The sequence below is a fragment of the Amia ocellicauda genome, chromosome 2, assembly GCF_036373705.1.
Source record: "Amia ocellicauda isolate fAmiCal2 chromosome 2, fAmiCal2.hap1, whole genome shotgun sequence".
Classification (NCBI taxonomy): Eukaryota; Metazoa; Chordata; class Actinopteri; order Amiiformes; family Amiidae; genus Amia; species Amia ocellicauda.
In genome coordinates this window covers 12,042,133-12,069,842 of record NC_089851.1, presented here as the reverse complement: position 1 = coordinate 12,069,842, position 27,710 = coordinate 12,042,133, and the positions used below count along the sequence as shown (strand labels likewise).

Sequence of the window (27,710 nt, the reverse complement as noted above, 5' to 3'; positions counted from 1 at the left end):
GTATGTACTCGCATTCATTCACAATGTGTGTACAGATTACAACAGACCGACTCCCCCCCCTTTTTCACACGTGTAGGAAAATAAGACACATTGACGTTGTAACGTTTACCTTCTCAAGCATTGTCCCGGCGTAAATATACTGCATATGACAGGGAAAAAAAAGAGAGAGAAAGAACAAAATATTAGTAAACATTTTTGCTTTTTACATTTTTAGGAATTTTAGAAATGTGTTTTATTTATGATCTCCAACAATTTACCCTATTTAAGTGAAATATGTCCATGCTCCTAGAATATAAGCAAAAGATCAATGAAAGCTATAACAAGTAACTAAAGAAATGATGAGGATTAAATACAAAATATCCCAAATACAGCAACATGAAGCACCTACACATCAACCTGAAGGACCAGCTCATGCCTCAGCTAAAGTAAGGCATGCATTTGTGAACCTCAAATGATAAGGATACACTGTATTGAAGAGATTGTTTCTCGAATAATTTTATTCCGACCGACACACAACTGCAATATGTATTTTAGGATTTGTTCATGGAGGAGTTCATCGGCGTCACACCCCTCTCCCCCGGAATGGTACCTTCCTCCGACTCGGCCACTCGGAGCGGGATGGAGGGCAGAGTTGGAGACAAAAGTTGGTGCCGAATGAAAGAGTGCAGAGGGAGGCGGAGGAGTGCAGTCACAGGAGAAGAAAGCCAATCCCAATGGGAAGAAAGTAGATTGGTAACGCTACTGTAAATAAACGAAGTTCTCCCGTCTAAAGAAAATATAAGAAAGCTAGAGATCCATATGCAGAGAGAAAATGAGAAGCTATTTGCTAACCCTGCTGCTATGTGCATCCTTTGTGGAGTGCCAGCAAAGAGGTGAGCTGCACGTTTTTCCTTCATTTTGACTTTGCATTTTATCTGGTGAATGCAGAGATTCAATTGTGAACTACTAGTTAAATAACTTGGTGAAACCAGATGTATTGATTTGCTAGAATAAATCAAGTTTTTTTTTTTTCCAAGGGGTGTATGCGCTTTGTTTTACATGTTTAAATAGAATATACATATTTAATTCAAATTCTCCATGTATTGTAATGCATGCATTTTAGCAGATGAGACAATTGTATATTTGTGTGTGTATATATCACTCAATTCACTTTTCCTTCAGAGGATATTTTGGGGGTGATCCCTAACTTTTCTGTTTAGTAGCTTTAGTAGTCTTTTTACTGGATTAATATTAGCAACAGCATTCATAATTTAAAATTGCATCTACATTTGTGTGTATGGGGACCCCAAAGAAATCCCAGGCCTTTATTATACAAATAGGTGTCACTGTGCTTGGTTTCTGCAAACTTGGTAACAGCTCAGGGCTGCATCCCAAAAGCAGGAGCTTGGAGAACAGCACGTTTTCAGTGATTGTGTTTCACCTCACACTGAAGAAGTACATTATTCATACATTTAAATTCTTGCAATACCTGATAGGGTCTACTTTCTGAAATACATATTAAATGTGTAGAGGTTAGAATGGTTGTTCTAGTCTCTTCCCTAGAGTGGTCATATTTTCTGTATGCATCTGCTTGACACTTTGACTCACAAAGTTTTACCTCTGTATTTGAACCAGATTGCTTTACTCCTTTGTTCATTTTCATGGGAATGTTAACTTGCTACTTACTGCCATTGAGCATTACGATTAGCTATACGTAGTGACTTAGGGTTGGATTTAATCAAATGTTCTATAAGCATCTTGCTGTGTTGAGTCAGAAACCCAAAAAGCAAAGCAAACAAACAAATGTGAAGCATCTGAGTGATTTGTGTGTGTAATTCAGGTAAGTGAAACTACTAAATCAACGTTTTTTGTTTTCTTTTTCTGGAAGCCACTGTACTTGTGAATTTTGGAAGAAAAAGGGCTGCAGTCCTACAAGGTTAATTAGCCGAGTAATCAGCCACCCTGCAGGTGATGTTCTCTCAATAAACATGGCCTGCTAGCTGTCACCACCACGAAAGACTATTTAAAGTGAGCATCAAAGTGAAACATAAAAGTAGTGATTTGCATGGGAGGAACAAAATTCAGTTTTGAGCCCAAATGGTATTTACACTCTGCTATCATCTTGGTTTGCACTTGTGGACTCCTAATTGAACTGAAAGTATGATATGATCACTTGTATTGGCTCACAAGTGAGCTTAATAGTTTAGCTATGCATTGCTATAATCACTCTAAAATCAGCATTTTACACAAATAACAACTACAATCCTTGAAGGTTTCTGAAAATCACTGGTAGCCAAACTGTTGGAGCCTTTGAAGTTAACAAAGATTAGGAACGGCATTGCTGGTCTTGTATTAGTTTGAAAGACTCACCCATGAAGTCCTGAGCACTGCAAATAGATAGTAGATAGACAATCTCTTACTATGCTGATTTATCTTAGGACAAGTAAAAATGATAAATCGTAACTCCAAACAGAAGTTAATTTTTGTTACTTTTGTTTAAAGTTTCATACATTATTTGATGACCTTAATTCCTGCACTTAATCTGTTTTCATGTGGTTAGTTAATTAATTAATTAATGCTATCTATATTTAAAATTAACCATTCTGCTTCACTGTGCTTTGAAGTTAATATATATAATTCACACTTGATTTTCCATGCTTTGAAGATAAAAATCAATGTTGCTTTATCTGTCCTTCAAGATAGTAGTAATTACAGTGTTATTTGCACAAATCACATAATATATTCCAGTTCAAATGTCTGCCAATGGATATATATTTAATAGTCATTATTGATTTGAATTACTTAAAATGTGTAAATAAATCTAATATTGATCACGTGTCACACTACTGAAGTCCTTACTCTGGTTTATATCCATGATTTTAAATAAATACAGAAAGCATTTCTAATTTGGACCCCAAGTTCATGTATATAATCAGAGATACCATATTTTGAATGTGGAACTAACACACTGTAGATTTGTGTCTCTCAAGAAAGGGCCGGCAAAATGGCCTTTCCACATCAGACTGTTAACTACTTTAAAATGAAGTGAATCAATTGGAAGCTTTACTTATCCTGTCTGTAGAAGTGATAGTATTTCAAAGAGAGCGCGGTACAGAGAAACAGATCATTGAAGAGAGAGAATTGCTTAATTGTGTAAAGAAATTCCAGCAACATTATGGTTCATCATGGAGATATGGCAGAAGTATTTCAGTATTTCATTCCATTGAAATGTATGGGTGAATAGCCTTACACAAACTTGTTAGTCCTATTAACATCCACTTCCAACCTCTATAGTGTTATTATGAAAACTTAATCCTAGATATGTGGAATGCTGTTCTTCGGAGAGATGAAATGAGCTACACCTCTATTTAACGGTACACAAGGGTAGAAATGAAAGGAATATAAAAAAAAAACTTCCCTCAGATCAAGTGTAATAACTTTGGTTTGAAGATTGGTTATTTTAGTTTTAGTTTTAGTATTCTGAAAACGGTTCAGAAAAGCATAGGAATTGCTTGAGTAAAGTGTGACTGTGTTGCGTTAATTCCTGTTCACTTTGCCATAAAAACATTTTGCCATTTTGTTCTTTGTTAAATCAATTTCTTGCACCTCCTGATTTAACAAGGACTTCTTGCTGCCGTACTGGGACACTTCATGTGACTGTCAGCTGAGCAAAGATGTTCAGAACAAGCTAAATTAGCGGCTGCCAGGAAATCCTTTGTTCTCTGTTGGGGAGAAATCCTCATTCCTATAATATGAGTCTTAAACTGCATCTTAGTGTTGCACAAAATTGTGTTATTTACCACTTAATTCACATAAAATAGGATCCATGCTTACTGTTCATTCCTAGTGTGCAAAAATCTATAATTTTAAGATTAATGTGTGTATAAACGTATATAAAATATTGTAATGTAAAAAAATGTACACATGTAAATATCCAATTCCTATTCATTATGTAGATTTCTGTTAATATTGCATTGAAATTGTTAACTCCACTTGAGGGTTTATTCGTGAATCAACAAATTCAACTTCAACAGTATCACTTTACTTTGATTTAATTAAAATTCTGAATTAATGTTCATACTGTTGCACCTAGTTAATGTCCTTAAAGAATGTTTTCTCTAATATAATTAACTTGCCCCGCTTACATTGAGGTAATTATTGTCTTAGCCAATCTATACATTAGCTAGTATCACATTGCCCATAGTTATGCAGTAATTAGGGTTGTAAGCCTTTGTACTTTTTTTAAGCATAGGTTTGTGAATAGCTGGATTTTTACCGAAGGCATTCTCTAAAATTAAAGGTAAGCGACAGAAAAGTTGAACATTCATTACCTGAATTGCATTTTTGCATTTTACATTTTTTTTTTACATTTCCCTGATACTCACACTGAAGAATCCTTTTAAAAGTACAGGGTAAATGCCCAATGTAATGAGTCTGATGCTTTTTATGCATTTAAATGATACCAAACGATTAAAAACTATATCTCTTTGAACTCGGTTGTTTTCATAGTGGCACAGTGCTAGTTTTCATCTAGATTACTCACGTTTTAAAGTGGGTGCATTACTTCTTCAGATGTGAGAGATCACACAGATCTTGCTAAGACAGCCATAATCAAAGACTGTTCCTCCTGTTGGTGGGCTGCATTGATTGAGACCCAGTGCCTCCTTTATGGTCTCATGGAAATGGATGAGATGTCAAACATGTGAAGACAGCTTTAGTATCAGTGCTGTTGTTGTGTTTTTGAGGTACTGTGAAGATATTTTAACATAATTATATATGTACAATTATTTCAATCACATTTATGCATGTGCTGTTTTTATATTGTTGCCTCAAATGAATGGAGCAAAAAGATACTTTAAAATACAAAATTATTTGAATGAAGTTTAATTGCGTAATGGACTCAATATCAAATATCTCTAATGTAATCCCATTTTATCTGTTTTTATTCATAGTCCCACATTGATACATTTCTACAGAAACCTTTAATTGTAGTAGTAATTATTGTCTGGATTACTTTTAAATTAAGAGCTCAATGTGTGTAGCTTATTCATAGCTGAGAAAATGTAGTGAATGTTAACCCAAAGAAAACGGAAGACTGATGCAGAGAACGCAATGGGGTTTTACATTACATACCTGAATAAAAGTTCAAATCCTTTTGGGATTAGTTACAGGCCCTGTTTCTAATTTAACAGTTGTTTGTATTTCACACTTGATAAAATAAGGGAGATGGGCTTTGCTGTACAGAACTAGTGTTTATTTAAGCATAGCTTGTCTGCTGCCTCCGAGTCAAAGCGGTCCTGCTGTGACCCTGCCGGCACATCCTGCAGGATATACTTGAACTGTTTTCCTAATTCTGCTCAGAGGGATACGTTTACCAAATGGTACTATTGTAGGTTAGGTGCATGGTCTCTGGGTAAGGAGTTTTTTATTAGTCCACAGAGTGCCTGAGGGGTCTGAAATTGCTAAGTATTAATTTGCATTGCAAATTATAAAGTTCTGCTCCTGTGCAACTGGGCATCATTTGTTTCAATCACTCGTTAACCATTTGAAGAGATTTTGTGCTTTTGAATTAATCAACCATATAGGCTAGATCATTTTCTTTACATCTGCAAAACTCATACAAGCATTGGAGAGATGCAGAATATATAGATATATATGTATGTGTGTGTGTTATCCAAAGTAATTTTACAAATAAGCTGTGGTCATTGTCTTGAAAACAAAGTGTCTCTTTAAAGTAATACATGTGAAATTGTTTTAAGCCTAGGACCATGTCTTAGTTGTCTAGACTTGAAAATGGTAAACAGACCCTGCTTGTGAATCATCTCCTTTTCAGTAAATTCCATTGGGAAGTTATTTCTACCCTTATTTTTTTAAATATATATTCACATTGTTTTGGAGCATATTGAAAATATTAAGATTTGTAACATTTGATCACATAAACAGCATAATGAAATATCATTCACTATATTACTATTTTAAAACTTGTTTTTGTTTTGTTTTGTTAAGGCAATGATAATCCCAGTCTCACAAAACCACACAGGAAAATGTTTAAAATACTTATTGGGACTCTTAAATGAACATCCTGAAAGATTTATATGACGCCTGACAAATGTGTTATTTTGTTCTCAAGAAAAAAACAGCTGGAAACTGAGGCATGGATTAAATCTTCAAGCTACACTGCAAATGACAAACTTGGTACTTTATGTTAGGTTTCAATGGCACAGACTATCAGGTGTGTAATTTGTGATTGGTAGGTTGGTTGAATCCAGGCAGCTATAAATATTTTATGAATATGTGCCTCTATGACTTGAACGCTGACTGGAAGTGAGGAAGTCTTATTGTGCAAAGTTCATTTCATGTTCTTGAAGATGTGAGGATATTTTGTGACCTTGTACATATTTTTATCAAAGTTTTTTCCATGCTTAGCTTAAAGTTCTAGAACACTGGAGATGGATCTCATGATTAAACTATTCTCCATTCCTTGTGTTTATAGAAATCACATATGTTAAAAAAGTGTCAGAATGAAATGACAATTTGCAGAAGGGCTCTGATATGTGTAACCTTCAGAAACATGTTCAACTCGATCAAATCTAAGCATTCTTTGCATGCTGAAACATGATCTTGGTGTTTCAAAGTAATGTTGACCCTTAGGATCTGGTCTACATTAGCAGAGTCAAGCACAAAAGAATTAAAAAAGGAAAATAGCAAATAAAGCTTGTCTCTCATCTTTATCTTGTTTTATCAGGTGTTGTGACCCTTTTGTCCCTGTCACCCAATACTCCTTAGAGGAATCCTGATGAATTTCTCTGATATCACTTGCAACTTGTCAAGCTGACAATCTTATCAAAGAGTAAAGAGTTTAAAAAGAAACAAAACAGTTACTTGTAGATGTCGAAAGAAAAATAAAAGACCAGTCTTCTTTTGAGTTTAGTGTAATGTTCATTCTTTTATATAGTAGGGTGAGAGAGGAGTCTTCAAAAGCCTGACTAGCTGTACTAATACACTCTTTCCTGGTATTGCATTATCCTTTTGTGGCATTTTACTTGTATCTTAAATCTGAACACGTTTGTTAAGAATGCATGCATGATCATTACAATGGACACTTTGTTGAATACTTACTTTTTTACCCCATCTTTAAACTGTTGGAATTGGTAATTCAGGAAATGAAATATAATGTTGCCAAAAGCCAAAAATGTGAAGGTGAGATGCTGGCATTATAATTATGATACCAACATGTTTAATCAGACATCATCCCGGGAGGTTTGGCAGCGTGGGTGAAAGAAATAATTCTTTGATGGGTTAACAAGCCCTCCTTTTTGGTCCAGTAGACGTATTATCCACTTGGAATAAGTCCCATCTACCAAACCACAGTAACCAGTAGTTCAGTGGAAATGACAGCAATGCTCTGTTCTGACAGAAATTCATTCAATTGAACTGTTAATAGCTCTGTTTGGAATGTCTTGCCTTAAGGCACCCAATAGTGTATAAAAGCATATATCTGGATGATAACATTTCTATTTTTGTCTGGTCTACAGTTATTTAAATTCTCTGTGATCTACTCTGTGACAACTGTAAGTCGCCTCGGGAAAGGGCGTCTGCTAAGCAATAAATAAATCAAACATAAAAAACAGTTTTTGTTGTTTTTTTGTAGTTGGACCATCCTTTCTCTTAGAAAAAGGTGATGGATGGTATTTGTGTTCAGTTGCATAATTTTATTGCTTTAATGTGAAGTTTGCAATTTATTCACTGGAATCATTCTCTCTACTTCCATTACTTTTTCACAGAATTTAATCTGCAATGTATTGGTTAGAGCCCAGCAGCTGCACACCATGTAATTGCTAGTGAAACAACATCATTCTGTATTGGAAAATACTAGGTCAAGTGAGTGCCAATTAACAAAACAGGCTGGAGCCTTCACTGGGTAGTGGATGTCCATAAAATATTGATAATATTATGTCCTGTCAATAACTTCACAGCATTGTTACAAAATGAAAACACAATGATTGCTTTCTAAATATTCTTTTTGTACTACAAAGGAAAAGAGAGGCAGTCAGAACACTGGAAGATGTCTGTGTAACTTTTTCATGTTGCATGCGTTTCTGATCATCAAGCACAGAGCGTCACCTACAGAGGTGTGGATGAGTGCAAGGCTTTATTGGCCAAAGCAGCGGTGCATTTGAAAGATAATTTAGCAGCATAGCAAGTCTGTGTCAATTCCTGTTTTGTGTTTTTAATTATTTATTTTTTATTTGCGTGCCCTGGGATATCGGTAACCATGTCTGTTTTTCCCAAACCAACAATGACAGTTTTGTCCCATTTCACTGACACTTAAACACAGGCTACTTAAACATTTTAAGCAGTGTTTAGGCAGTTCAGAAATTAGACATGGAAGTAGTTTTCCAGCTGTAATGAGAAGGGGTGATAGATGTTCTGTCAGTTTGTACTTGACTGTTCATAGTGCTTGGATAGAAGAAGTTGGAATATATATTTGAATAAACTGCACAAATAATATCTTTAATGACTTGGAAATTACAGAATAATGTATTGGCATATAGATATAGAATTTCATTTAAATATGCTTAAATGTGAAATATAAGATCAATTTAATATCTAATAATTGGTGTTACAGAAGCTTTCCATTCCTTTGCTTAAGATCAGTCACTTTAGAATGTGCATTCATTTTAAACTTACACCTACACTTCACTTTTTTATAATCTTAGGTATCTGACTTTTAGACTGTTCATCATTGAAACATGTTATAAAAGCATTATAGGAGGAAGAATATAGGCTATTGGGCTTTTCACTCTGCCTGGGAAAGAACCAATCAATCTTTCAGCAGAAACCATCTGAATTTCTTTGCTGGTTATAATGTTTCAGATGTAAACCAGTTTAACTATTATATTCACCTACTACTGCACATTGCATCAGAACTAATACACAAAATAAAAACAGTAATTAGAGGGGTAATTAATTCTGTTTACATACAATACTAGATGATACTCATTCCTACAATGACTTTAGATAGAGACTAAATTAGAGGTATCAGTATTGTCCTTATTTTTTCTGTGTGACTGTATGCACTGTTAGTTAATAGAAACGTATGGTTTCAGAGGCAATATTGACACTTGAAGATGGATAAATGTTGTCTCTGCTCATCCTTCAGAGGGCACATTCATAATAACTGCAGTTCTGGCTAGCTCTTTTTGAGATCTCAGTGCTACTGAAAAGGGGTCCTTGGAAAATTGATTTGGTCATTTGGCCATTATACATATGAGATAAACCACAGCTCTGTAGGTTTCCTGTCCCTATTACGAAAGGAATGATTGGATGAATGAATGATGATTAAATGACATCGGTGTCTTTCCGATGTGCTCTGGGACCCATCTTACTGATCGAAGATTTTAATCTGATCATTACCTTATTGTTCCTTTGACAATCTGCGCAGTTTTAAATAGCATATTAAATATCCACACATTTACTTTTTATAATAAATCAGGAGATGTTAGTGTTGGTGAGATGCTGGTATAATATGCACAGTATGTATGTTACACAGTATAGCTATTATGATACAATAAGGAATTGTTTGGACCAAAACGCAGGACTGGTAGCGAAGATTTAAGATAGGTTTGGGAAACACTGGCCTACAGTTTTCAGTTTCCATGCACTTGAAACATGCAACAGTAAGCTTCCCAGAACTCCTTCTACTATATAATTAGGATAATTACATTTTCTGCTGCTTTTTCATCTTAAGGGCTTTTTTGAACTTAACTTTAGATGGCTTAAGACTCAGATTAATATCTCACACATTTTATCATCTGATTTTATCGAGATCTTGATTAAAAAAAATTAAATCTCATAAAGAAAAACGAATCTTCAACATTGTGCCAGAAACAAATCAGATTTTTATTTGCATATGTATAATGTATTTTAAAGTATGTTTTTGCAACATTTCGTTTTTTCAAAGTACATGCCAGGTTGTTAATGTGATATTTTGAAAATAGCTGTGGCTCGTAATAGTGGTGATAGGGGTAATGATGTCTAGGCTGCTTAAGGAATTACAATGGAATGCCTTAGCTATTTCATTTTCTGAAATCATATACTTTGCTTTACAAAGCCATAGTCCTCTCTTAAGTGCTTTTTATTTTTTTCACTTTGTTTTGTTTTCTTAAAAGATTGTAAAGGACAAAGCATTCACTGCTTGTTATTGTGATGCATGAAGAAGTACCAGATTATGTTCTTTGTCGGCCATCCAAGACATACTTATTTCACCTCTTCATCATAAATATAAACACTTTAAAATGAAGGCTTCAAAGTAGAGCCCTGGAGAGCAACAGTTAAATGAAAGGTACAAATTGAAAAGCACTGGATTTGTGCTGATGAGCTCCTCCTCGGGCTGCTCTTTTATCTGACCGGACAGTGTAGGAGAGATCTTCAGATGTGGGGATTGTTTCCTGTCTTGTTTCCAGGGCGGTTTAGGGGTAGGTTTGACTCGGGTAACTTTGCTGTGGTGAATGAGTGACGCATTGTTGAGGAATCAAGGGTTCATGTTGTCATATTATAAACAGTCTGATCTCCACTTTGTAATTAAACTATGTAAAGTATGTTGATTGGCTTTCAATGACCCTATGCATTGTTTTCCTGAATAATCAGATCAACACTTCTCTACAAATAATTTTCTTCTATTTTTTAATTGGAGGTCTTAATTTTAATGAATTATAATGAATATAATGTATTATTCTCAGTCAGTTTCTTATAGTTTTTACTTTAAATAAAAATAGATTCATTAATGTTCCCTGTTTTATCTGCACTTTTAGGCAACTGATTTTAATATGTTGCACACTTTTCCACACTTTTTTTGTTAATTATGTGCACATTAGTTATGTTAATTTAATCTGAGGTTAGAGTTCATGTAAAGTCCTGTTATATTCCATAAATTAATATAATTCAGGAGACAGACTGGCAGGTTTATTCTGACTTGTCGTTGGTAGTGCAGATTGCAGTCATACAGCAAATTTGCATAATCACCATTTACATAAATATATATGGCGATAAATGAATGCGTTAAGAAACCAAAGGGCAATGAATAATTTATTTAGCGGTGATCTGATGTCTTTTTTATGATGTCATAGGTCTCTTCCCTGCGATTCTGAATCTGGCCAGCAATGCCGAGATCTCCACCAACGCGACGTGTGGGGAAGCCGGGCCCGAGATGTTCTGTAAACTGGTGGAGCACGTCCCCGGATGGCCAATCCGCAACCCACAGTGTCGAACCTGCGACGGGACGAGCGTCAACCCAAAAGGTAAGTGTTTTTTACAAATGACTAATAAAACTTATATATATTTTCGCCGTAGTTCTGTAAACTCAAATCATTCAAATCTTATGTCCTTATGTCCTTATGTGCATTATGTGCCTTGGATCTGGACTGCTTTATAATTCCACTCCAGTGAGGGGGGGGAATAATGACTTGAAATTTGTTTCTTCTGTGTTACATAAGCTCACATGACTGTATGAATATGTGGGCTCCACAGACAGTATAGAAGGGTGAGCCTATATTAGAAACTATACAAAACTAGTTTTATTATGAGACTTGATTAAAAACAAGTTGGGCTGAATGTAATGTTCACTATTTTTGTTCGATGCAGAACAGCATCCCATCACTAATGCAATTGATGGGACCAACCGCTGGTGGCAGAGTCCCAGCATCAAGAACGGCAGACAGTACCACTGGGTGACGATAACTCTGGATTTACGACAGGTACGTTAATGACCATCACTCGCATTTCATCAGGTTTCTCTTAGAAATGGTTGGACATTGTTACAGTTGTCCACAGAACTCCTAATGAGCTATAGTTCTTGGTGTAAGAATGATGAAATACTGTTTTAATTCAAAATGATTCTGTGTAACGTGCCCTGTCATTTGTGAGAGTTTAATGAATCACCTACAGTAGGATATATAGTCAGCACAGATAAAGATTTGCCCTTTTCCCCTGCCTGTTTACCTAATTTTCAGTTGAGATTTCAGTTGTTTTTTTACCTTAGGCTGCAGTAGAAATGGCTGTCACCCTCACGGAAAAAACACTGCTTTAGGGATAAGTTGGAAATATAATTATTTGTAAACAACTGTGTTCCGTCTCACTAATTCCAAGTCTGTCATGGATAGGATCCTTGGATCACTTAGTTATTAATGTACACCGAACGAGCAGTTGAATGGCCTCCTCTCATTTCTAAACTTTCTTTTGTCATTTCAATGTACAATACCTGCATGCCAATAAACGTACCTCATTTGTACATACTGTAAGACACCTGCTATTTAAATTAAGCAAATGTCAGTATAGATGTATGTACTTTTACTGGAAACTTTTGAAACCACTAGTTATAAAACAAAATACCCTTTGTGGACAGTCCAAAGATATGTGGATTATAAGGCCCGACCCAAACTCTAAGCAGAGGATGTAATGGTTGGTCACTTTACTGTTTTTATGGTTTGTAGCAGTATGAATATGTAATGAGTTGTAATACCAAATAGGGTTAAAATGGCAGATGTTTCAAAACAAAGGAATTGATAATGTATTGAACATGAAATACCTGCAAACGTTCATGTAGAGTCACCCAGCCACTGTTACTGAATTGTTATTCTTCAGTGTCTGTTTTGGGGAGGAGAATCCCATCCATCCTGGGGCAGACAATGTAACATTACACACCCATATTCAAATTTAAAAGTAAGATGGGAATCAAGACCCCTTCAGAGTAATTGCACCATAAAAATGATATAGATCTTTCCTATCAGTCAGACTTTGACCAATTTAGGTCAGTAAAATGGTAAGTAGTGCTGTAAAACGGGGCACAAGAGATTCATATCAATGTAATTATCTTACTCTTATATGTAGTGGATTGATTATTTTAGGTTTTTATTCTCATCTTCAGGATTATTCCATTCCTCATGAGTAAGGGGAATATAGATGTATACACTGGGGCCTCTACAAATGTCTTTGTAAAGAAGCTTAAGGTTGCTGTGAGATTATACAGAAAGAGGAAAGTGTGTGTAGGGTTGTTCACTATAATTCTAATGATCATTGATGTATTTTGGAGTTTACATTTTTCTAAACCAGCTGACGTTTTAGTTCACTATGGGTGCATGTCCTGCTAGACACATTGTTAAGCTCTGTTAGAAACTGAAAATAAAGTCAGAAGGGTTACCTATCCCTTCAATAGAATGCAAATAACCATTGAAGGTAGAACTGTTTTGTTATTTTTTCAGCATATAGGAGAGAGAGTGGTAAAAGGATCTTACTACATGTGAGAACACCTAACCTAAAGTTTCCAGGTGCTCATTTTGTATTCACCTCTAGGCAATGTCTGTCTACAGCTCTGTATCATTTTACTGTCAAGCCAGCATTAATATGTGTCCTGTATTTGAATCGTTTATATACAGCTATACATTAGTGGGCTGTTTAGAAATGCCCTTTTATACTATAGCCATTAAGTGGTCCTCAAAACATCCCCATTAGAAATACCTTGAGGGCTGTAGAAATAAACCTACCGGCTATAGCTGTAATAAGCTCTAAGGTCCATTAAACAGACTTTGATGTGTGCTAGACAGCTGGTTAAAGGATTGTGTGGAACAATAACCGAATTGTTCGTATCACCGTGAAGATTAGATAGCATTCCGTATCGGGAGGTCACTTAAAAAAAGATTAGTTAAGGAATCTGACCTATGTGGGACAGCCTGGGATTTATACATTTCCAAATTGACAAGATCAATGCAATGTGTGTATAAATCATTTTTTTGTGGTATATTAGGCAGATCGGGTTTCACCTATAAAAAATGCACAGAATATATAGGATTAAACAATCATATACAAATGTGATTATTAGAGGATAAAACATATACTCTAGATCCACATAGCTTCAGGCAAAAAAAAACTCAGACAAGAAATAATACCTGGAACCAGTGAGAGATGAAGGAGCAAAGACTGGAGACCCTTCTTTTTCTTCTTGGGTTCAACTAGATCAATTCCCTGGACCAGTCAGCACCAAACAAACAGGGTAGCAATGCCCCTTCTGGATTACAACCCTTTTTATTATTATTATTATTATTATTATTATTATTATTATTATTATTATTATTATTATTATTATTATTATTTTAATAAAACCCCTATATAATAAACACAAATTTCAGAACTTTAAATTCCATACACTTAAAGTTCAATATATCAAGTGTGCTTTGAAGAATTGTTATGGCTAAACAAGAAGTTATCATTCAGCTTGATCACATTACAGAGCTGCATATGGCAACAGGCTGGTTTCCATGGGTCGCGATGAGTAACTCCTTTGTTTCTTACTGTGGGGGGATGGGTGTTAACGGCTTGAATTCTTTGGGCTTTGTAACAGTGAAGGGATGTACAGTCCAGGACAAGAGCTTGCACACTGTTGCTCATAATGAGGAAAAACCACTGACATGACTATAAATTATAATACAAGGGAAATCAAGAAGAGATTTGAATGTTCATTAAAGTTGCAGGCATCCAGCACATTCCTGATAAAATGAAAAGGACAAACTTTTTCATAGCTCAAGGGCATTTGCTAACTTTTGTTCATGATTGATTATGCTTCCTCTTTTTACCAGCATATTTCTACAACCAGCCAAAGCGCTTTAGTTATTGTGCTTATTTTGAGTTAATGTATGTATTTAATTGACCAAAATATTAGTGATTTGAGCATTTCTTTGGTCAAGAAACAAAACAAAAACAATGTTATTCAAGTGTCTTCTCCTGTTTATAATATATACCTCTGGAGAACTTGCTATTTACCTTTTATTGAATATCATCCAAAACAAGAATCAATACATCTGAAAAAAGGATCTCTTACAATACAGTAATAAACCTAATGATTATATTAATTTATACTTAGTTCCTCCACTGACTGAATTATTAGCCCTAACGATGTTGTTACAGTGAACTATTGAGTCCTATAGGACAACACTGATGACCTGTGACAAGATGTTTGGACAGGAGCTTGTCTATTTGCAGGGAGCACATTGTGTTTGATCAGCTTGTGGGGGAGACAGGAAGATGGTAGCAAATGGTGCTCTACTATTTATTTTGTTCACCTCTGATAATTGGGTAAGTAGCTCACCAAGGGGAGAGTAGTATACACTCAACCACAAAGCCCAGCTCAAATGTCCTCCTGTTTGACTTCCTTTTGTCTTCTGCCATTCCTCTTCCCTCCCCCATTTGAACCTCTAAAGACATCCTCTTCTTAACCAGCAGAAGTGAGCAAGTTTACGCCAGGGTAATCTGCAGTTTGAGAGTTACTGTTTGAGAGTTATCAGCTACACAAACTTGTGCTTGCCATTGTAGTCAGATTTGGCCAGTGTGCTTTTAGGGGATAGTACACAGTAAATAAGATACTTATTTATCTGCTCTGAATTTTAGCTTCTTGACAAATACAATGCATCAAATTCCCTCTGACATTTTTGCTATGACAAGGCTTTAAGTAGCCCATGATAAACAACAACCTCTTTCATCTCTTATGCTGAACAATATGTGGATAGTGGTGGAATTGAGGAACAAGAGACTTCTCTCCAACCTGCATTGGCAGATTGTACAAAATGAGTTGTTTCCTTTTATCGTCAAACTGCTGCATCAGTGATAGGAAGCTGTTTAAATTGTATTACATTACAGGGGAGGTATTAGCTAGTGCATAGCAATATAAATTAAAAGCTTGAGTTTGAAAAAGCCCAAGGCTCTTGCATACCTTCAGATAAGACCAATCAAACCAGTCTTGTGATGGGGTCATTCTAATAAATAAATATATTATTATTTATTTCTTAGCAGACGCTCTGATCCATAAAATAAATAAATATATGTATGTATATATGTATATATGTGATTATTTGCATGTTGTTTATTCTGTTATCCCAGCTGTGTAATGCTTTGTAATTAAAAGCAATCCCTATACTGACAAATTAAATATACAAACATCCAGACGAATGTAAATATAAAGCCTTGTGATTATTACAGGAATCTGCTTAGTGATCACAAACAGATGGAGAACTGTCTGCAGCTGTTAATCCAACTTGCTGGGGTATCCCAAACTTTCCAGTTCATCGGTGTAAAGGGAATGTTGCTCAGCACCACTTCCAAGTGGTCCCGTGGCAGAAAAACATTAAAATATCTACATAAAAACATGACTGTAAGCAGTTTGAATATTTCTGTACAGAATGAAGTTCAATTGAGGTCAGGGGAAGCCAGGGGTGATTTCAACATTGTCAGTCCTAAATTGTCATGATTTAGCTAACTTCATCCCATTGCAGGGATTGTTTAACACTACATAAATTCCAATTAATCTTGGCAAAAGTTATTTACCTCAGTCAGGCATCAGATAACATCCGCTGGGGTCATTCAGGAATTAAACCACTACTCATAGGATACTATGAAGAATACTTTCCACCAGCTGATGAAATTCTAAGTAAAACTTTATTTGCTGCTTTTGATTATTAATTCTTGCTGAAAAGGGGAAATACCATGAATACATATGGAATGTGTTATGCATGCTATGCATTACAAAAATATGCTTGTCCTTTGTTGGTTTTCATAAATGGAACTAATTGGAAATAGTATATTAAGGAGTTGTTACTCAACCTGAGAAACCCCTGATATTGTTCAATTTAATAAATACAGCTTGCAACCGTTTAACGTGATCTGTTTGTGAAGTGCTAATTTACTGCTCTTAAGTAAGGAACACAGTGTATTGAGTTGTCCTTTGTAAAAATATTTTAAATTGCTCTAGTGAAAATGTTACCCTTCACTCACATGACAAAGAGCTGCATTCTCGCTGTTTGGAGGTCAGTCACATTAAATTACCCAGAATTTAACTGTTATAGTTTGTAGAGTACAGAATGTTTTTTTAGTCGTTTTTTTTTTGTTTGTTTGAAGGTCTTAAGATAGAAATGTTCAAGAACAGTAGTTCCAAGTTTAGTACAAATTGCAAAGGACCCCAACAAACCAATTCATCCTTTAGGTTTAGATGTTCTTGCACAGGCTGGTCATTACTGCCAAATTGATGTTTTTCATGTTGATTTTTTAATCTTTATCTGTCACAAGACAAAATTACTTATCATCACATTCATCATTTTGTTTTAAAGATTGGTTGCAATGCATGAAAATTACAAATGTAAAACAACGACTTGTTTGATAATGAAAATCTAGTACATGCTTTTTGAGTAATATTTAATATCATTTAGACAGGAGCATAACATGTTGTAAATTGCATTCATGGGTCTACACATTAATGTAGTCATATTAGGTATATTTACTGAATTCTGATTTTTTGTTTTAGGTATAGCCCAGTTTAATTAGACTTGGATATCTGTTCATTGGATCAAGACTAAGACTAATCATTAAATTATGCATCCCCTTCTTATCAGTTGAAAAATGAAGCCTACAGATTTAAACTGCTGAAACTGAGATCTGCCATGAAGATGAGACTGTATGTTATACCAAAAGTCACTCACACCTTTATTATTATATTCAGAAAAGAAAAATATAACTTGTTTGAAAGTAAGATTGAGAAATGGTGAACACAGAGAAAGTAAAACATGATGCAATATATTAAGCATATAGCTCAGGCTAGTTAGTTAGGGTAGTACTTATTTCATGAATTTAATTAGATTTCTTTCTAGATACTAGTGTATATATATACAGTATATTTTGTGAGATAGAAGGTTCGTCTTTTTCTCAGTGTCTTTTTTACATATGGTATGTTGAATAATTTAATTTACAAACCAAGGCCCCAGCAGATCTGAGAGCTGCAGACGCTGCAGTGTGAATTACCAGTGACAGCACAGCACATTTTTAAGAGACATCACCAGAACAGTATGCGGGAGCCTGGAGAACTGGCCTAGTCTAGTGGCTGTGCCTGGACGTCGTGTATTTCCAATTTAAATGTACGGATTCTGTGAGATATTGCATTCTAAACAAGCATTCCCAAAATGTTAAAATTCAACAGTAGTTTTTTTTTTTTTAATGACAGTTTATAATGACATTTGATCAGCATAGATTTGTTTTATGCTATATAATGTACTACTCCAGTAAATTGTTTATGACCTCTGCATTGGTGATCAATACAATTCCTGAATTATTTACCCATCCTTCCCCCCAAAAAAACAACTTAATAAAATCAATCTATTTATTTATTTATTTATTTATTTATTTATTTGAATCTATCAAATTCTTTAGTCTTGTTCCCATCATGCTGGCTGACGTTGAAGCACCTGATAAAAGAGCAGTTTGTTTTGACTGCTTGTTGAAACAGGATTTAAAATTAGCTGCATCAGCTGCAGTTTTTAATGTGGAGATAATGGCACTGCAGCCATTGAAAACCCCCTGTGTAATCAAAAGTAACTAATTTGCAAACTAGCCGACTGTGTAATAGGCACAGAGGCAGTTCAACAGACTGTGGCAAACAGAGGGTGAAGTTCGTGGTCAAGCCCAAGAGGAGGCTTATGTGCAGAGCCAAAGTGTTAAATGGTTCACACACTCATCCGTAGATCACATGTATGTGGCCAAATGGGTGATTATTTGACTAATTTACACGTGCGGTGTCAATGTATAGTTTTGAATTCTAGTGGGACTGAGATGTGTGTAGCATTTGATGTCAACCACATATTTGATATTAGTGCTGGACTTACTCCTAAGAAGCTGCTTATGCCCTCTCACTTGCAGATTAAAATATAGCAGTGCAATTTAGCATTATGCCATCATCATGCCTTCGGTTTAATAATTTTATTATTTTGAACTCAGTGCCTTAAAATCCTTGGTTTTAGTACTTGCCAATGGCATGTTTAAGTGCAGTCTTTCTATGATCCTGAACACCAAAAAATACATAGTTATGTATGATCTATTGGTGTCCTAACAAGTATAGTTATAAACACACTATGGTCATACGTGAAGTAATGACACATTTTGTGTATGTATTGTTTTTTAAGGTCTTCCAGGTTGCCTATATCATCATTAAGGCTGCCAACTCGCCTCGCCCTGGTAATTGGATTCTGGAGCGCTCTCTTGATGGAGAGACTTTCACGCCATGGCAGTACTATGCTATCAGTGACACAGAGTGCTTAACACGGTACAACATCACACCGAGGATCGGGCCCCCAACGTACAAATCCGACGAAGAAGTAATCTGCACCTCTTACTATTCCCGGCTGGTTCCCTTGGAGCACGGAGAGGTACACTTTCTTCCATGTCAATTGAACATTTCATCAAACAAATATTGTATCTTGTATTTACATTTTAGGGGGTATAGTGACGTGCTAGGTTCACTTAGATTACTGATTTAAATAACACAGAGTACTGTTACTTTTTTTTTTAATGAAGTGAAAACTGGTCATTGATAGTAAGAGACTTAGAAGCATAACTTGTGCTGTTTATGGATGTATTTCATGGTTGTTATTCATGCCTCACAGATGTTATTTGTGAATAAAAGACCTTTATATTGCAGTTGAATTGATAGCTCTGCAAAACACAACACTTTCAAAGATAAAGCTCTTCATATTACCAGTCCCACATACTTGGAGTCCAGTCATACTCCTTGGCACTCTTTCAAGGCCCGATTTAGTCAGCTGAGAGCGCAGACAATGTACAATTCTTTAAACGCACTCTAACAGACCATTCACAGAGGTGGTTTAATTGATGTGTGGAGAGCAGAAACATAATGAAATTCTGTAGTAAAATCACTTGTTTTTCAATTACAATACACATCCTCACTGTACAGACGAGGAGGAAGAAAATTAAATCAGAGACAGATGGGGTCAATTCTGTAGGGTTTCAATTGCTTCCTTTTATATCTGTATTATTGACATTGAGTGATTGAGTCTGACCACTGATACACTGCCTGTTCTTAAACATTTCTACTGTTGCAAAAGTAATTCACATTAATCAGTCAGTGGGGCACCTTATTCATTGGCTATTAAACATATTTGAGCTGATTTACCAAAATTACATTGTTTGAGCTCAAAGACTCGTAGAGACCCAAATAATTATAATGTAACAATATCAGGTTCGAAAGCTTTCCTACACAGATATGTGTGATTTCAGACACCAATCTGCAAGCTGTGTGTTCTCTGTCGCACAGATCCACACATCCCTGATCAACGGCAGGCCGAGTGCCGATCTCTTGACCCCGGCCTTGCTGGACTTCACCTCGGCGCGCTTCATTCGCCTGCGCCTCCAGAGAATCCGTACCCTCAACGCTGACCTCATGACTCTCAGCTACCGGGACCCCAAAGATGTGGATCCGATAGTCACCCGTCGGGTACGTTTACGCAATCGTGCAACACGTAGCAAGCACTTGGGCTGAACCTTTTCTCCTTTTCTAAATTGGTATGTTAGAATGTTTACACGGAATCAGCACAACAGTAATAATCTTAAATAAGAACTAAAAGTTTAAGTTGAATTTCTATAATTTAAGACTTTGCAGTATACATCTAAAAGCGAGAAGACATTCGATCTTCCTGACTTAAAAACTTTCAACACTCGTTTTTTGCACTCGGTGTTCTTGATCTTTTTACCTCCATTTCCCACGTTACGTTTTCTGTTTTCTTTTTCAATGCCCATTAGTCTAAGTGAACAATATAAAATAACTGTAATGTTGGTGTAGCTTATTAAAAATGATTTAATTTTTCTGAATCATCTTTTTCTCTGCCTTACAGTATTACTACTCCATCAAGGACATTTCTGTGGGAGGCATGTGTATCTGCTATGGCCACGCACAAAGCTGCCCATGGGATGAAGTAACAAAGGTTGTGTGAAGAAAATCATTTCTGAAGATTTTCTGTCTCAGTGAAATTGTGCCTTTACAAGCTAGAGAGAAGTATTGTAGTTACAGATATCCTTTCAATCTATTGCCGTGTCCTTGCCAGTTTGTTTCTGCTTAACAAGACGGACACGTCCCTGTGAAGATGATAGAGAAAACAGCTGTGATCTCACGAGGTTGTCAGCTGAAACTTGACGCTTAATGCTGGAAGCCAGTACACAGCACTTTCTTACACCTGATGGAAGAATGAGAATGTTAACATAAGCTTCCATTTTCCTTCCTAGTTTGTTTGAAATGGGATGAATAGATTAGGAAATAGACAAACATGGTTATTGAAATGTGTCTGTTTAAGAGCATAGACCTGCGGACGGAAACTGCTGTAACAGGACTGTAACAGTGAGTGGTAATTGCATTGCTGCTGAGGAACTGACAAGAAGATGAACATGGGAGAGCGTAAAAAAATATATTTCCAGTTAGTCTAACAAAAAGTCTTCTGTTCTCTTTGTTAATTTAGAAGCTGCAGTGTGTGTGTGAACACAATACATGTGGGGAGAGCTGTAATGAATGTTGCCCTGGCTACCATCAGAAACCCTGGCAACCTGGAACGATCTCTTATGGCAACACTTGTGAAAGTAAGCGAAATGCAAGAAAAATGAAGCTGCAAATGTGTTTACCAATCACAAACTTGACTTCTTCTGAAGCTTGTTTACAAATGTAATCAATTACACATAGAGCAGAGTACAGAATATATCAGACAATACAATACTAAATACCCGATTCAATAAAACCATCCAGTTACATCCAATTCATATGAATCAACCCTATATCTACCGTAATCCACTGCATTATTTAAAATACAGAGATCCTCATTCTTGCTGATGTGAATGTTGTTGTACCTAATTGTACCGTGAAAGTGATCAGAACTTGAAAAGTAACTGTTGTGTTTTACTGAAGAGAAAACATTTAATGACTTTCAATTAATTTTAATATATTTGCGTTTTTCTTCAAGAATGCAATTGCCACAACAAGGCTGAAGATTGTTACTACAACCAGACAGTGGCAGACGCCCGGATGAGCATGAATATTCATGGTCAGCACGTTGGTGGAGGAGTTTGTATTAACTGCACTCAGAACACAGCTGGCATCAACTGTGAAACCTGTGCTGACAGCTACTTCAGACCACAAAGGGTAATTAATTGTCTGTGTTCTGGTGGTTGACTGTGATACCTCTTATTTGCTGCTATTTTAATTGAACTATTTATATATCTAGTGGGTGCCTAGTTTACAGCATATCCAATGGAGCTGCAGCAAGACAGTTCAAATCTGTTTAGTTGTAAAATTAAGTTTATACAGTTATAATGTTCTTATTCCTGCTTTCATCATGTCCACAATATTGAATGCTTAAAGTTGATCAAAGTTGATTTTTTAATTAGGTTTCCCCCAATGATGAGAACCCTTGTGTGGAGTGTCAGTGCGATCCATCTGGCTCTCAAAGTTTGAACTGCATTAAGGATGAAAATCATGCTGATCCCCAAAATGGTATTTATGGTTTATTTTCAGATTTCTATTGAGCTTTTCTAATGTGTGCAGAGTGCCCTGACATGGACACTGGTCTATATTACTGTGCTTGTAGTGGTTCTTTTTAATATACTTGCCTTATTGACTTGTGCGGTACTTGTTTTCGATCTCTTTCAGGTTTACATCCAGGGCAATGTCACTGTAAAGAGGGCTACACTGGGGAGAAATGCGATCGCTGTGCATTTGGCTTCACAGACTATCCCTACTGTATCCACTGTAACTGTAGCCTGGTGGGCAGTGTTAATACAGACCCCTGTGCTGAGGAATGCATATGCAAGGTAAAGGAATATAGGTATTTTAGTAGTTTTCATACATCCCAAAAGCTACCTAGTGGAAGTGGAATTCCCTGGCAACGTTTAAGATGTTGCACGTCCTAATTAACAGCCACAGACCCCCAGTAACCCATTTGCACTAATATCTTTCTTTCAGGTTTCTTTTAATCACTTCTTAGTCTGACTTGTAACATACAAGGAAAGAAATTTACAATGCAGTAATTGTCAGCTTAAAGCATAATCCCTGATTCCCCTTCATGTGTACTCAAACCTCTTACCTTGTTTCTTTTGCAGGAGAACGTCATGGGTACAAACTGTGACCTTTGTAAGCGAGGCTATTATAACCTCCAGGAGAGCAACCCCGAGGGCTGTACCGAGTGTTTCTGCTTCGGAGTGTCTGACGTGTGCGAGAGTATTTCTTGGCCTGTAACTCAGGTATGTTTAATTGCCAGGTTTGTACCTCTGGAGGTAGCTGTGGATACCCACCATTATTTGTATGTATTTATTTGTATTGTTTAGCAGATGCACTTAACTAGTATGACATACAGTTTACATCAGAAGCATGTTTAATAAGAAGTTAGAGCAAGAAAGCTGAGCAGCCCAGGGATTAGGCTGCTGTATTATAGGTACAGTTCAAACAGATGTGTTGAGTAATTGCTGGAAGGGTGTCAGGGACTGTGTCACATCTGTCACAGATGTGACTGTGTATTTCTCAAGAACGGTCACACTGGGCCTTTTTTTCTCTTTAAGGTGGTAAATATCGATGGCTGGCTACTTCCTGTTCCTCAGGTCAAGGATAATTATATTACTGTTAACAACACAGCTGGAAACAGGGCATTCACGTCCCCCTACTCTTGGTCAGCTCCGGAGAAATTCTTGGGAAACAAGGTACATTTTATATTGAGAGAAAAAATGCTTTCACGTGTCTCTGTTCATTAATATTTTATTTGGGCAACTGCGTGTATCAATGTTTATTTTTATGGCATCATTAGATTTAATGGACAAGGCTAAAGAAATAGTGCCATTATTGTTTTAGTTTTTTAAAATTTGTTTATTCCCAAATGACATTAAGTGGGTTGTAGTATAATGTCTTCCTAAGCTGTTATTTTTGATAATGAACTACAAGTATTAAGGCAGGCAAAATTGATTTGAACAGGCTTGTAGAAGTTCGAAAATAGCTGCTGTTCTCCCCCAGGGATTTCATTTTTTGTTACCTCTCAATTTCCCATTCTTTTTTTTCAAGTTAATGGATCATACTCTCCAATTAAACTCTAGCAGACCTGGGTAAATTATGAAGCTTGGAAATAATTAGGTTGTTCTCGTTGTAACCACATTAAATCCTTGTACACATTAGTCCCTGGAGTGATTAATTCAATTAGAATTAGTAATTGTCTATGAAATTTACTTCATATTTGAAGAAGGGAGGGAGGGAGAGAGAGGGGAGAACAAAACTTTTCCAAGCTGTTTGGGCTTCATCATAAGAGTTGTCTTGTCATTTGCTAATAATACTGCTTCAAATATATTGACTGGAAGTAACATATGAAAAACACAGCCTGTATAATAACACATGTTGTTTTACATCTTTGTGCGTTGTGTCTTAAATACTGCCTGTTTTGTTTATTTTCCATTTAAAGCTGACTGCTTATGGAGGGTTCCTGAGGTACAATGTTTCTTATGATGTTTCTCAAGAGAATTTGGACACCTACCTGATTGCTGATTTCAATGTCATTATTGAGGTAATTAATAAAGAAAGTGTTAAATGCTTGTGTAGAATTGTTATTGGCCACGGAAAGTGACGATGAGGGGACGTTTAATCTGTGGAGGAGATTTTCCTGTACTGTTATTTGTTAATCCAGCTAAAATATGAGTACACAATGTGTGTTTGATGTGGGAATGGGAATGTGTCCTGCTTATCTGTAGTTCTCAGTGGTGAGGGATGAATGTTTAGAAGATCGTCCTGTTAGTGACAGTAGCTGATGCTGGCATGTTGTGCTCCTTAGGGAAATGGCAAGACTTTACAAATGGGGCACGGACACCAGCTGCTGTTGAAGCCCTATAAAGAGCGAAGTCTTGCGGTTGAAATTGTGCCGAGGAGCTTTATTGACCTCCACACCAGAAAACCGACCCAGCGAGATGAATTGATGACCGCTCTGGCCAACCTCACAGGGCTGCATATTAGAGTCTATTCCAACCGCACTGCTGATGCAGTTCTGAGGCAAGTTCAGGTTTCTTTTAAAAACATCTATAACATCAGAACTTTGTTGTTGGAATTTATTGCCAGGATTTAATTGAAAGGCAGTCATTTCACAGGCTGTGTCTGAGGATAAAACTGGTAATGCTCAATTCAAGTCCGCGTAATACTCCCACTGCATGTTATTGCTGTTTTTATGGGATTAGTTTGAATTTGCAACCTAGTCCAGTCTCTCAGAGGACAGTGGCTGATAAGCTTTCACTCCTTACTGATATTCCAAGCATGTCTTGTGATTGGTTATTATGTGTGATGGAAGGGGACTCTGTACTTGCAGCCGACAAGATTTTTTATCCTTTGAACTTTCACTTCTTTGCATATCATTTTATTATTGTTGTTTTCTTTGATTAGTTTCTGTTCTCTAACTGATTATCCTAAACCCTCCCCAACAGGCTGGGCTCTGTCTCTTTGGATACAGCAAATATTAATGCCATAGATTTGAAACCTGCAATGGACGTGGAGCATTGTGAATGCCCATGGGGTTACACTGGCACATCGTGTGAGGTGAGAGCATTGCAGTGTCATCAAAAGTTAGCCCTACTGTCATCAGAGATGGTTACACCATTTGAAAATCATGGAAACGCATTACATATCTAGCATGGTTATATCTGCTATAAATTTCAAATGTGTTCATTAATTTGTTCATGTTTTAGAGATTGTATTTTTGAGGTAAAATGTACAATCAGTCAATCATGTTTACCTGGGACAATACAAAACTAAAATATTTTTGTTTAATTTGTCCTTCTTTTTCAGTATTGCAGTTCTGGTTTTTATCGAGTTGGAGGAATTCTGTTTGGTGGCAATTGTCTACAGTGCGAATGTAACGACCACGACACAGAATGTGATGTCAATGGTGTCTGCTATGTAAGTGTGTGTGCCTCGTTAACTTTAACTATTAACTTTAATTATTGAATCTAATAATGTATTTGGTCTGTTGCTGAAATTATGTATATGTAATATACATTCATTGATTTGCACATGTTGGAAATTATTTCAGGATATCAGTGATATCATTGCTTTCATTTGCCTGTGTGTTATATTTTATCAGAGACTCATTGTTGGTGTATTTTACAGCACAGTACAGCAGTTCATATAATGTGGCCATAAAACTTTGGTCTAAATTTAGACATTTGCTACTGTTAACAAAACAGAGGAGTAAATATCTTCAGTTCTGTTTTGAAAGAGATGTTCAGTGAGCATTATTTAACAGTTCTTCATTGCAAAAAAGATCACCAATAGGTACACGGCTCTCTATCAACATGTAAACTTCTTATAATAATATATAATTACACTCCAGTGTAAAATAAAACTCTCTGAATTGGTCATTTAAAACTTCACACAAATACAAGTAAATAACCACATGACCCAGGTGACACTGATCACCTTTTGCTGAGTGCAAGTTCATGTACAGATCATGTAAATCGATGAGGAAACAAGTGTTCTATGCCTGCAATATCTTTTTGCACACGACTGCCTCATGTAGCCTACTCTCCTCATGTAACTCTAGTTGTTTAAACCATTTACAGAAAGTTGTTTCAATATTGTATAAATTGATTGCTTCTCAGTGCAGTATGTAGAAAGCATTAACGTAAATGATACTTTCCAAGCTATTAGTCTGTCTTGTTCTGTTATAATAACAGCTGTGTTAAATAAGGAAGATATCCTCAAGCTGTTTATCTAAATATTTCTACTTGCATAGTAGCTTTTTCAACTGTGGGAAAATTAATACAATGCCCTGAAGAAATCGGGAGAATTGAATTTGACATTGATTATGTTGACATTATAGATAATTCCACTGCAGAGAGCTTCCTGCAAGAAGCCTTGTTTACTAATTTTGTGACAGATGCATCCTGATTTATACATCTTTATATACCGCAAGTCAAACTATACAATCAATATTTTGTGGCATTCTGTATACATGGAGTTGTGTGCAGTTCTTAAAGTATGTCTTTGTTGGCATCTGTTGTCCACTCTTAACTTTTAAGTATACAGTAGAGAGCAATAGATACAATTCACAAGACAAGTATGATGTATTCTTTTCTTTTTATGTACCTTGTAAAATAATAGAAAATCTATCCAGCTCAGTTGAACTATTGAGTATAAGAGACTGTATTTTATTTGTGGAGTATTTTTTCATCTCTTAGATCTCGGTAAACTACGACAATTACACAGTTTTAAATGTCCTTCTGTGAAAAGATGGGTAATTGAATTCTCCTAAATTATCCACAGGATTGTAAGCACAACACCACAGGGCCTCATTGTGATCAGTGCCTTCCTGGTTTCTATGGTGATGCATCAGATGGCACCCCTGACGATTGCCAGACATGTGCCTGTCCTTTGAATATGCCATCTAACAAGTAGGTTTCGAAACTAATGCTGAAATGTGCCTGAAGAAAGATACTTTGTTCTAAGTTATGACCATTAGTTTTAGTACAGGCAGTTCTTACAATCTGCCTATTGTTCTGTGCTTGATAACAGTGTTCTCATAAATGTTCACTTTCTTTGTCATGACATCACATTGCTGAATATAGACACTTACACCTGTAGGATTCTCTCAACTTTTTTCCTATTTATGTATGAATGTATGTTTGTGTTTTGAGGATGGGCATGAGTATTCCAATATTCAAATACTCAAAAACAGATTAAGGATATTATTTTAAAAGTGAAAACATTTGAAATGCCCATCCCTAATATATTTGTTCATCTACTCTTTGACTTTCATAATACATGTGTTTATTTGGAAGGAGGGCGACCAGGTTTCAATATAATATAGTTGAAAAGCTTATATTTGATCTTTCTTATCTTTCACATG

General features: G+C 36.1%; 1 protein-coding gene across 1 annotated transcript in view; it reads left to right on the top strand.

Moving 5' to 3' along the window:
- The first annotated feature begins 630 nt into the window (after window positions 1-630).
- Window positions 631-27,710, top strand: part of lama1 (laminin, alpha 1) — a 55,619-nt gene continuing 28,539 nt past the window's right edge. The window contains exons 1-17 of the mRNA XM_066718748.1: window positions 631-872; window positions 11,109-11,279; window positions 11,623-11,735; window positions 18,972-19,214; window positions 20,120-20,299; window positions 20,697-20,786; window positions 21,315-21,432; window positions 21,810-21,988; window positions 22,234-22,339; window positions 22,496-22,656; window positions 22,945-23,085; window positions 23,401-23,538; window positions 24,285-24,386; window positions 24,651-24,865; window positions 25,291-25,402; window positions 25,652-25,762; window positions 27,128-27,255. Coding sequence (XP_066574845.1) covers window positions 812-872; window positions 11,109-11,279; window positions 11,623-11,735; window positions 18,972-19,214; window positions 20,120-20,299; window positions 20,697-20,786; window positions 21,315-21,432; window positions 21,810-21,988; window positions 22,234-22,339; window positions 22,496-22,656; window positions 22,945-23,085; window positions 23,401-23,538; window positions 24,285-24,386; window positions 24,651-24,865; window positions 25,291-25,402; window positions 25,652-25,762; window positions 27,128-27,255 — 2,369 coding nt within the window. The 5' untranslated portion in view covers window positions 631-811. The remainder of the gene's footprint in view (window positions 873-11,108; window positions 11,280-11,622; window positions 11,736-18,971; window positions 19,215-20,119; window positions 20,300-20,696; window positions 20,787-21,314; window positions 21,433-21,809; window positions 21,989-22,233; window positions 22,340-22,495; window positions 22,657-22,944; window positions 23,086-23,400; window positions 23,539-24,284; window positions 24,387-24,650; window positions 24,866-25,290; window positions 25,403-25,651; window positions 25,763-27,127; window positions 27,256-27,710) is intronic.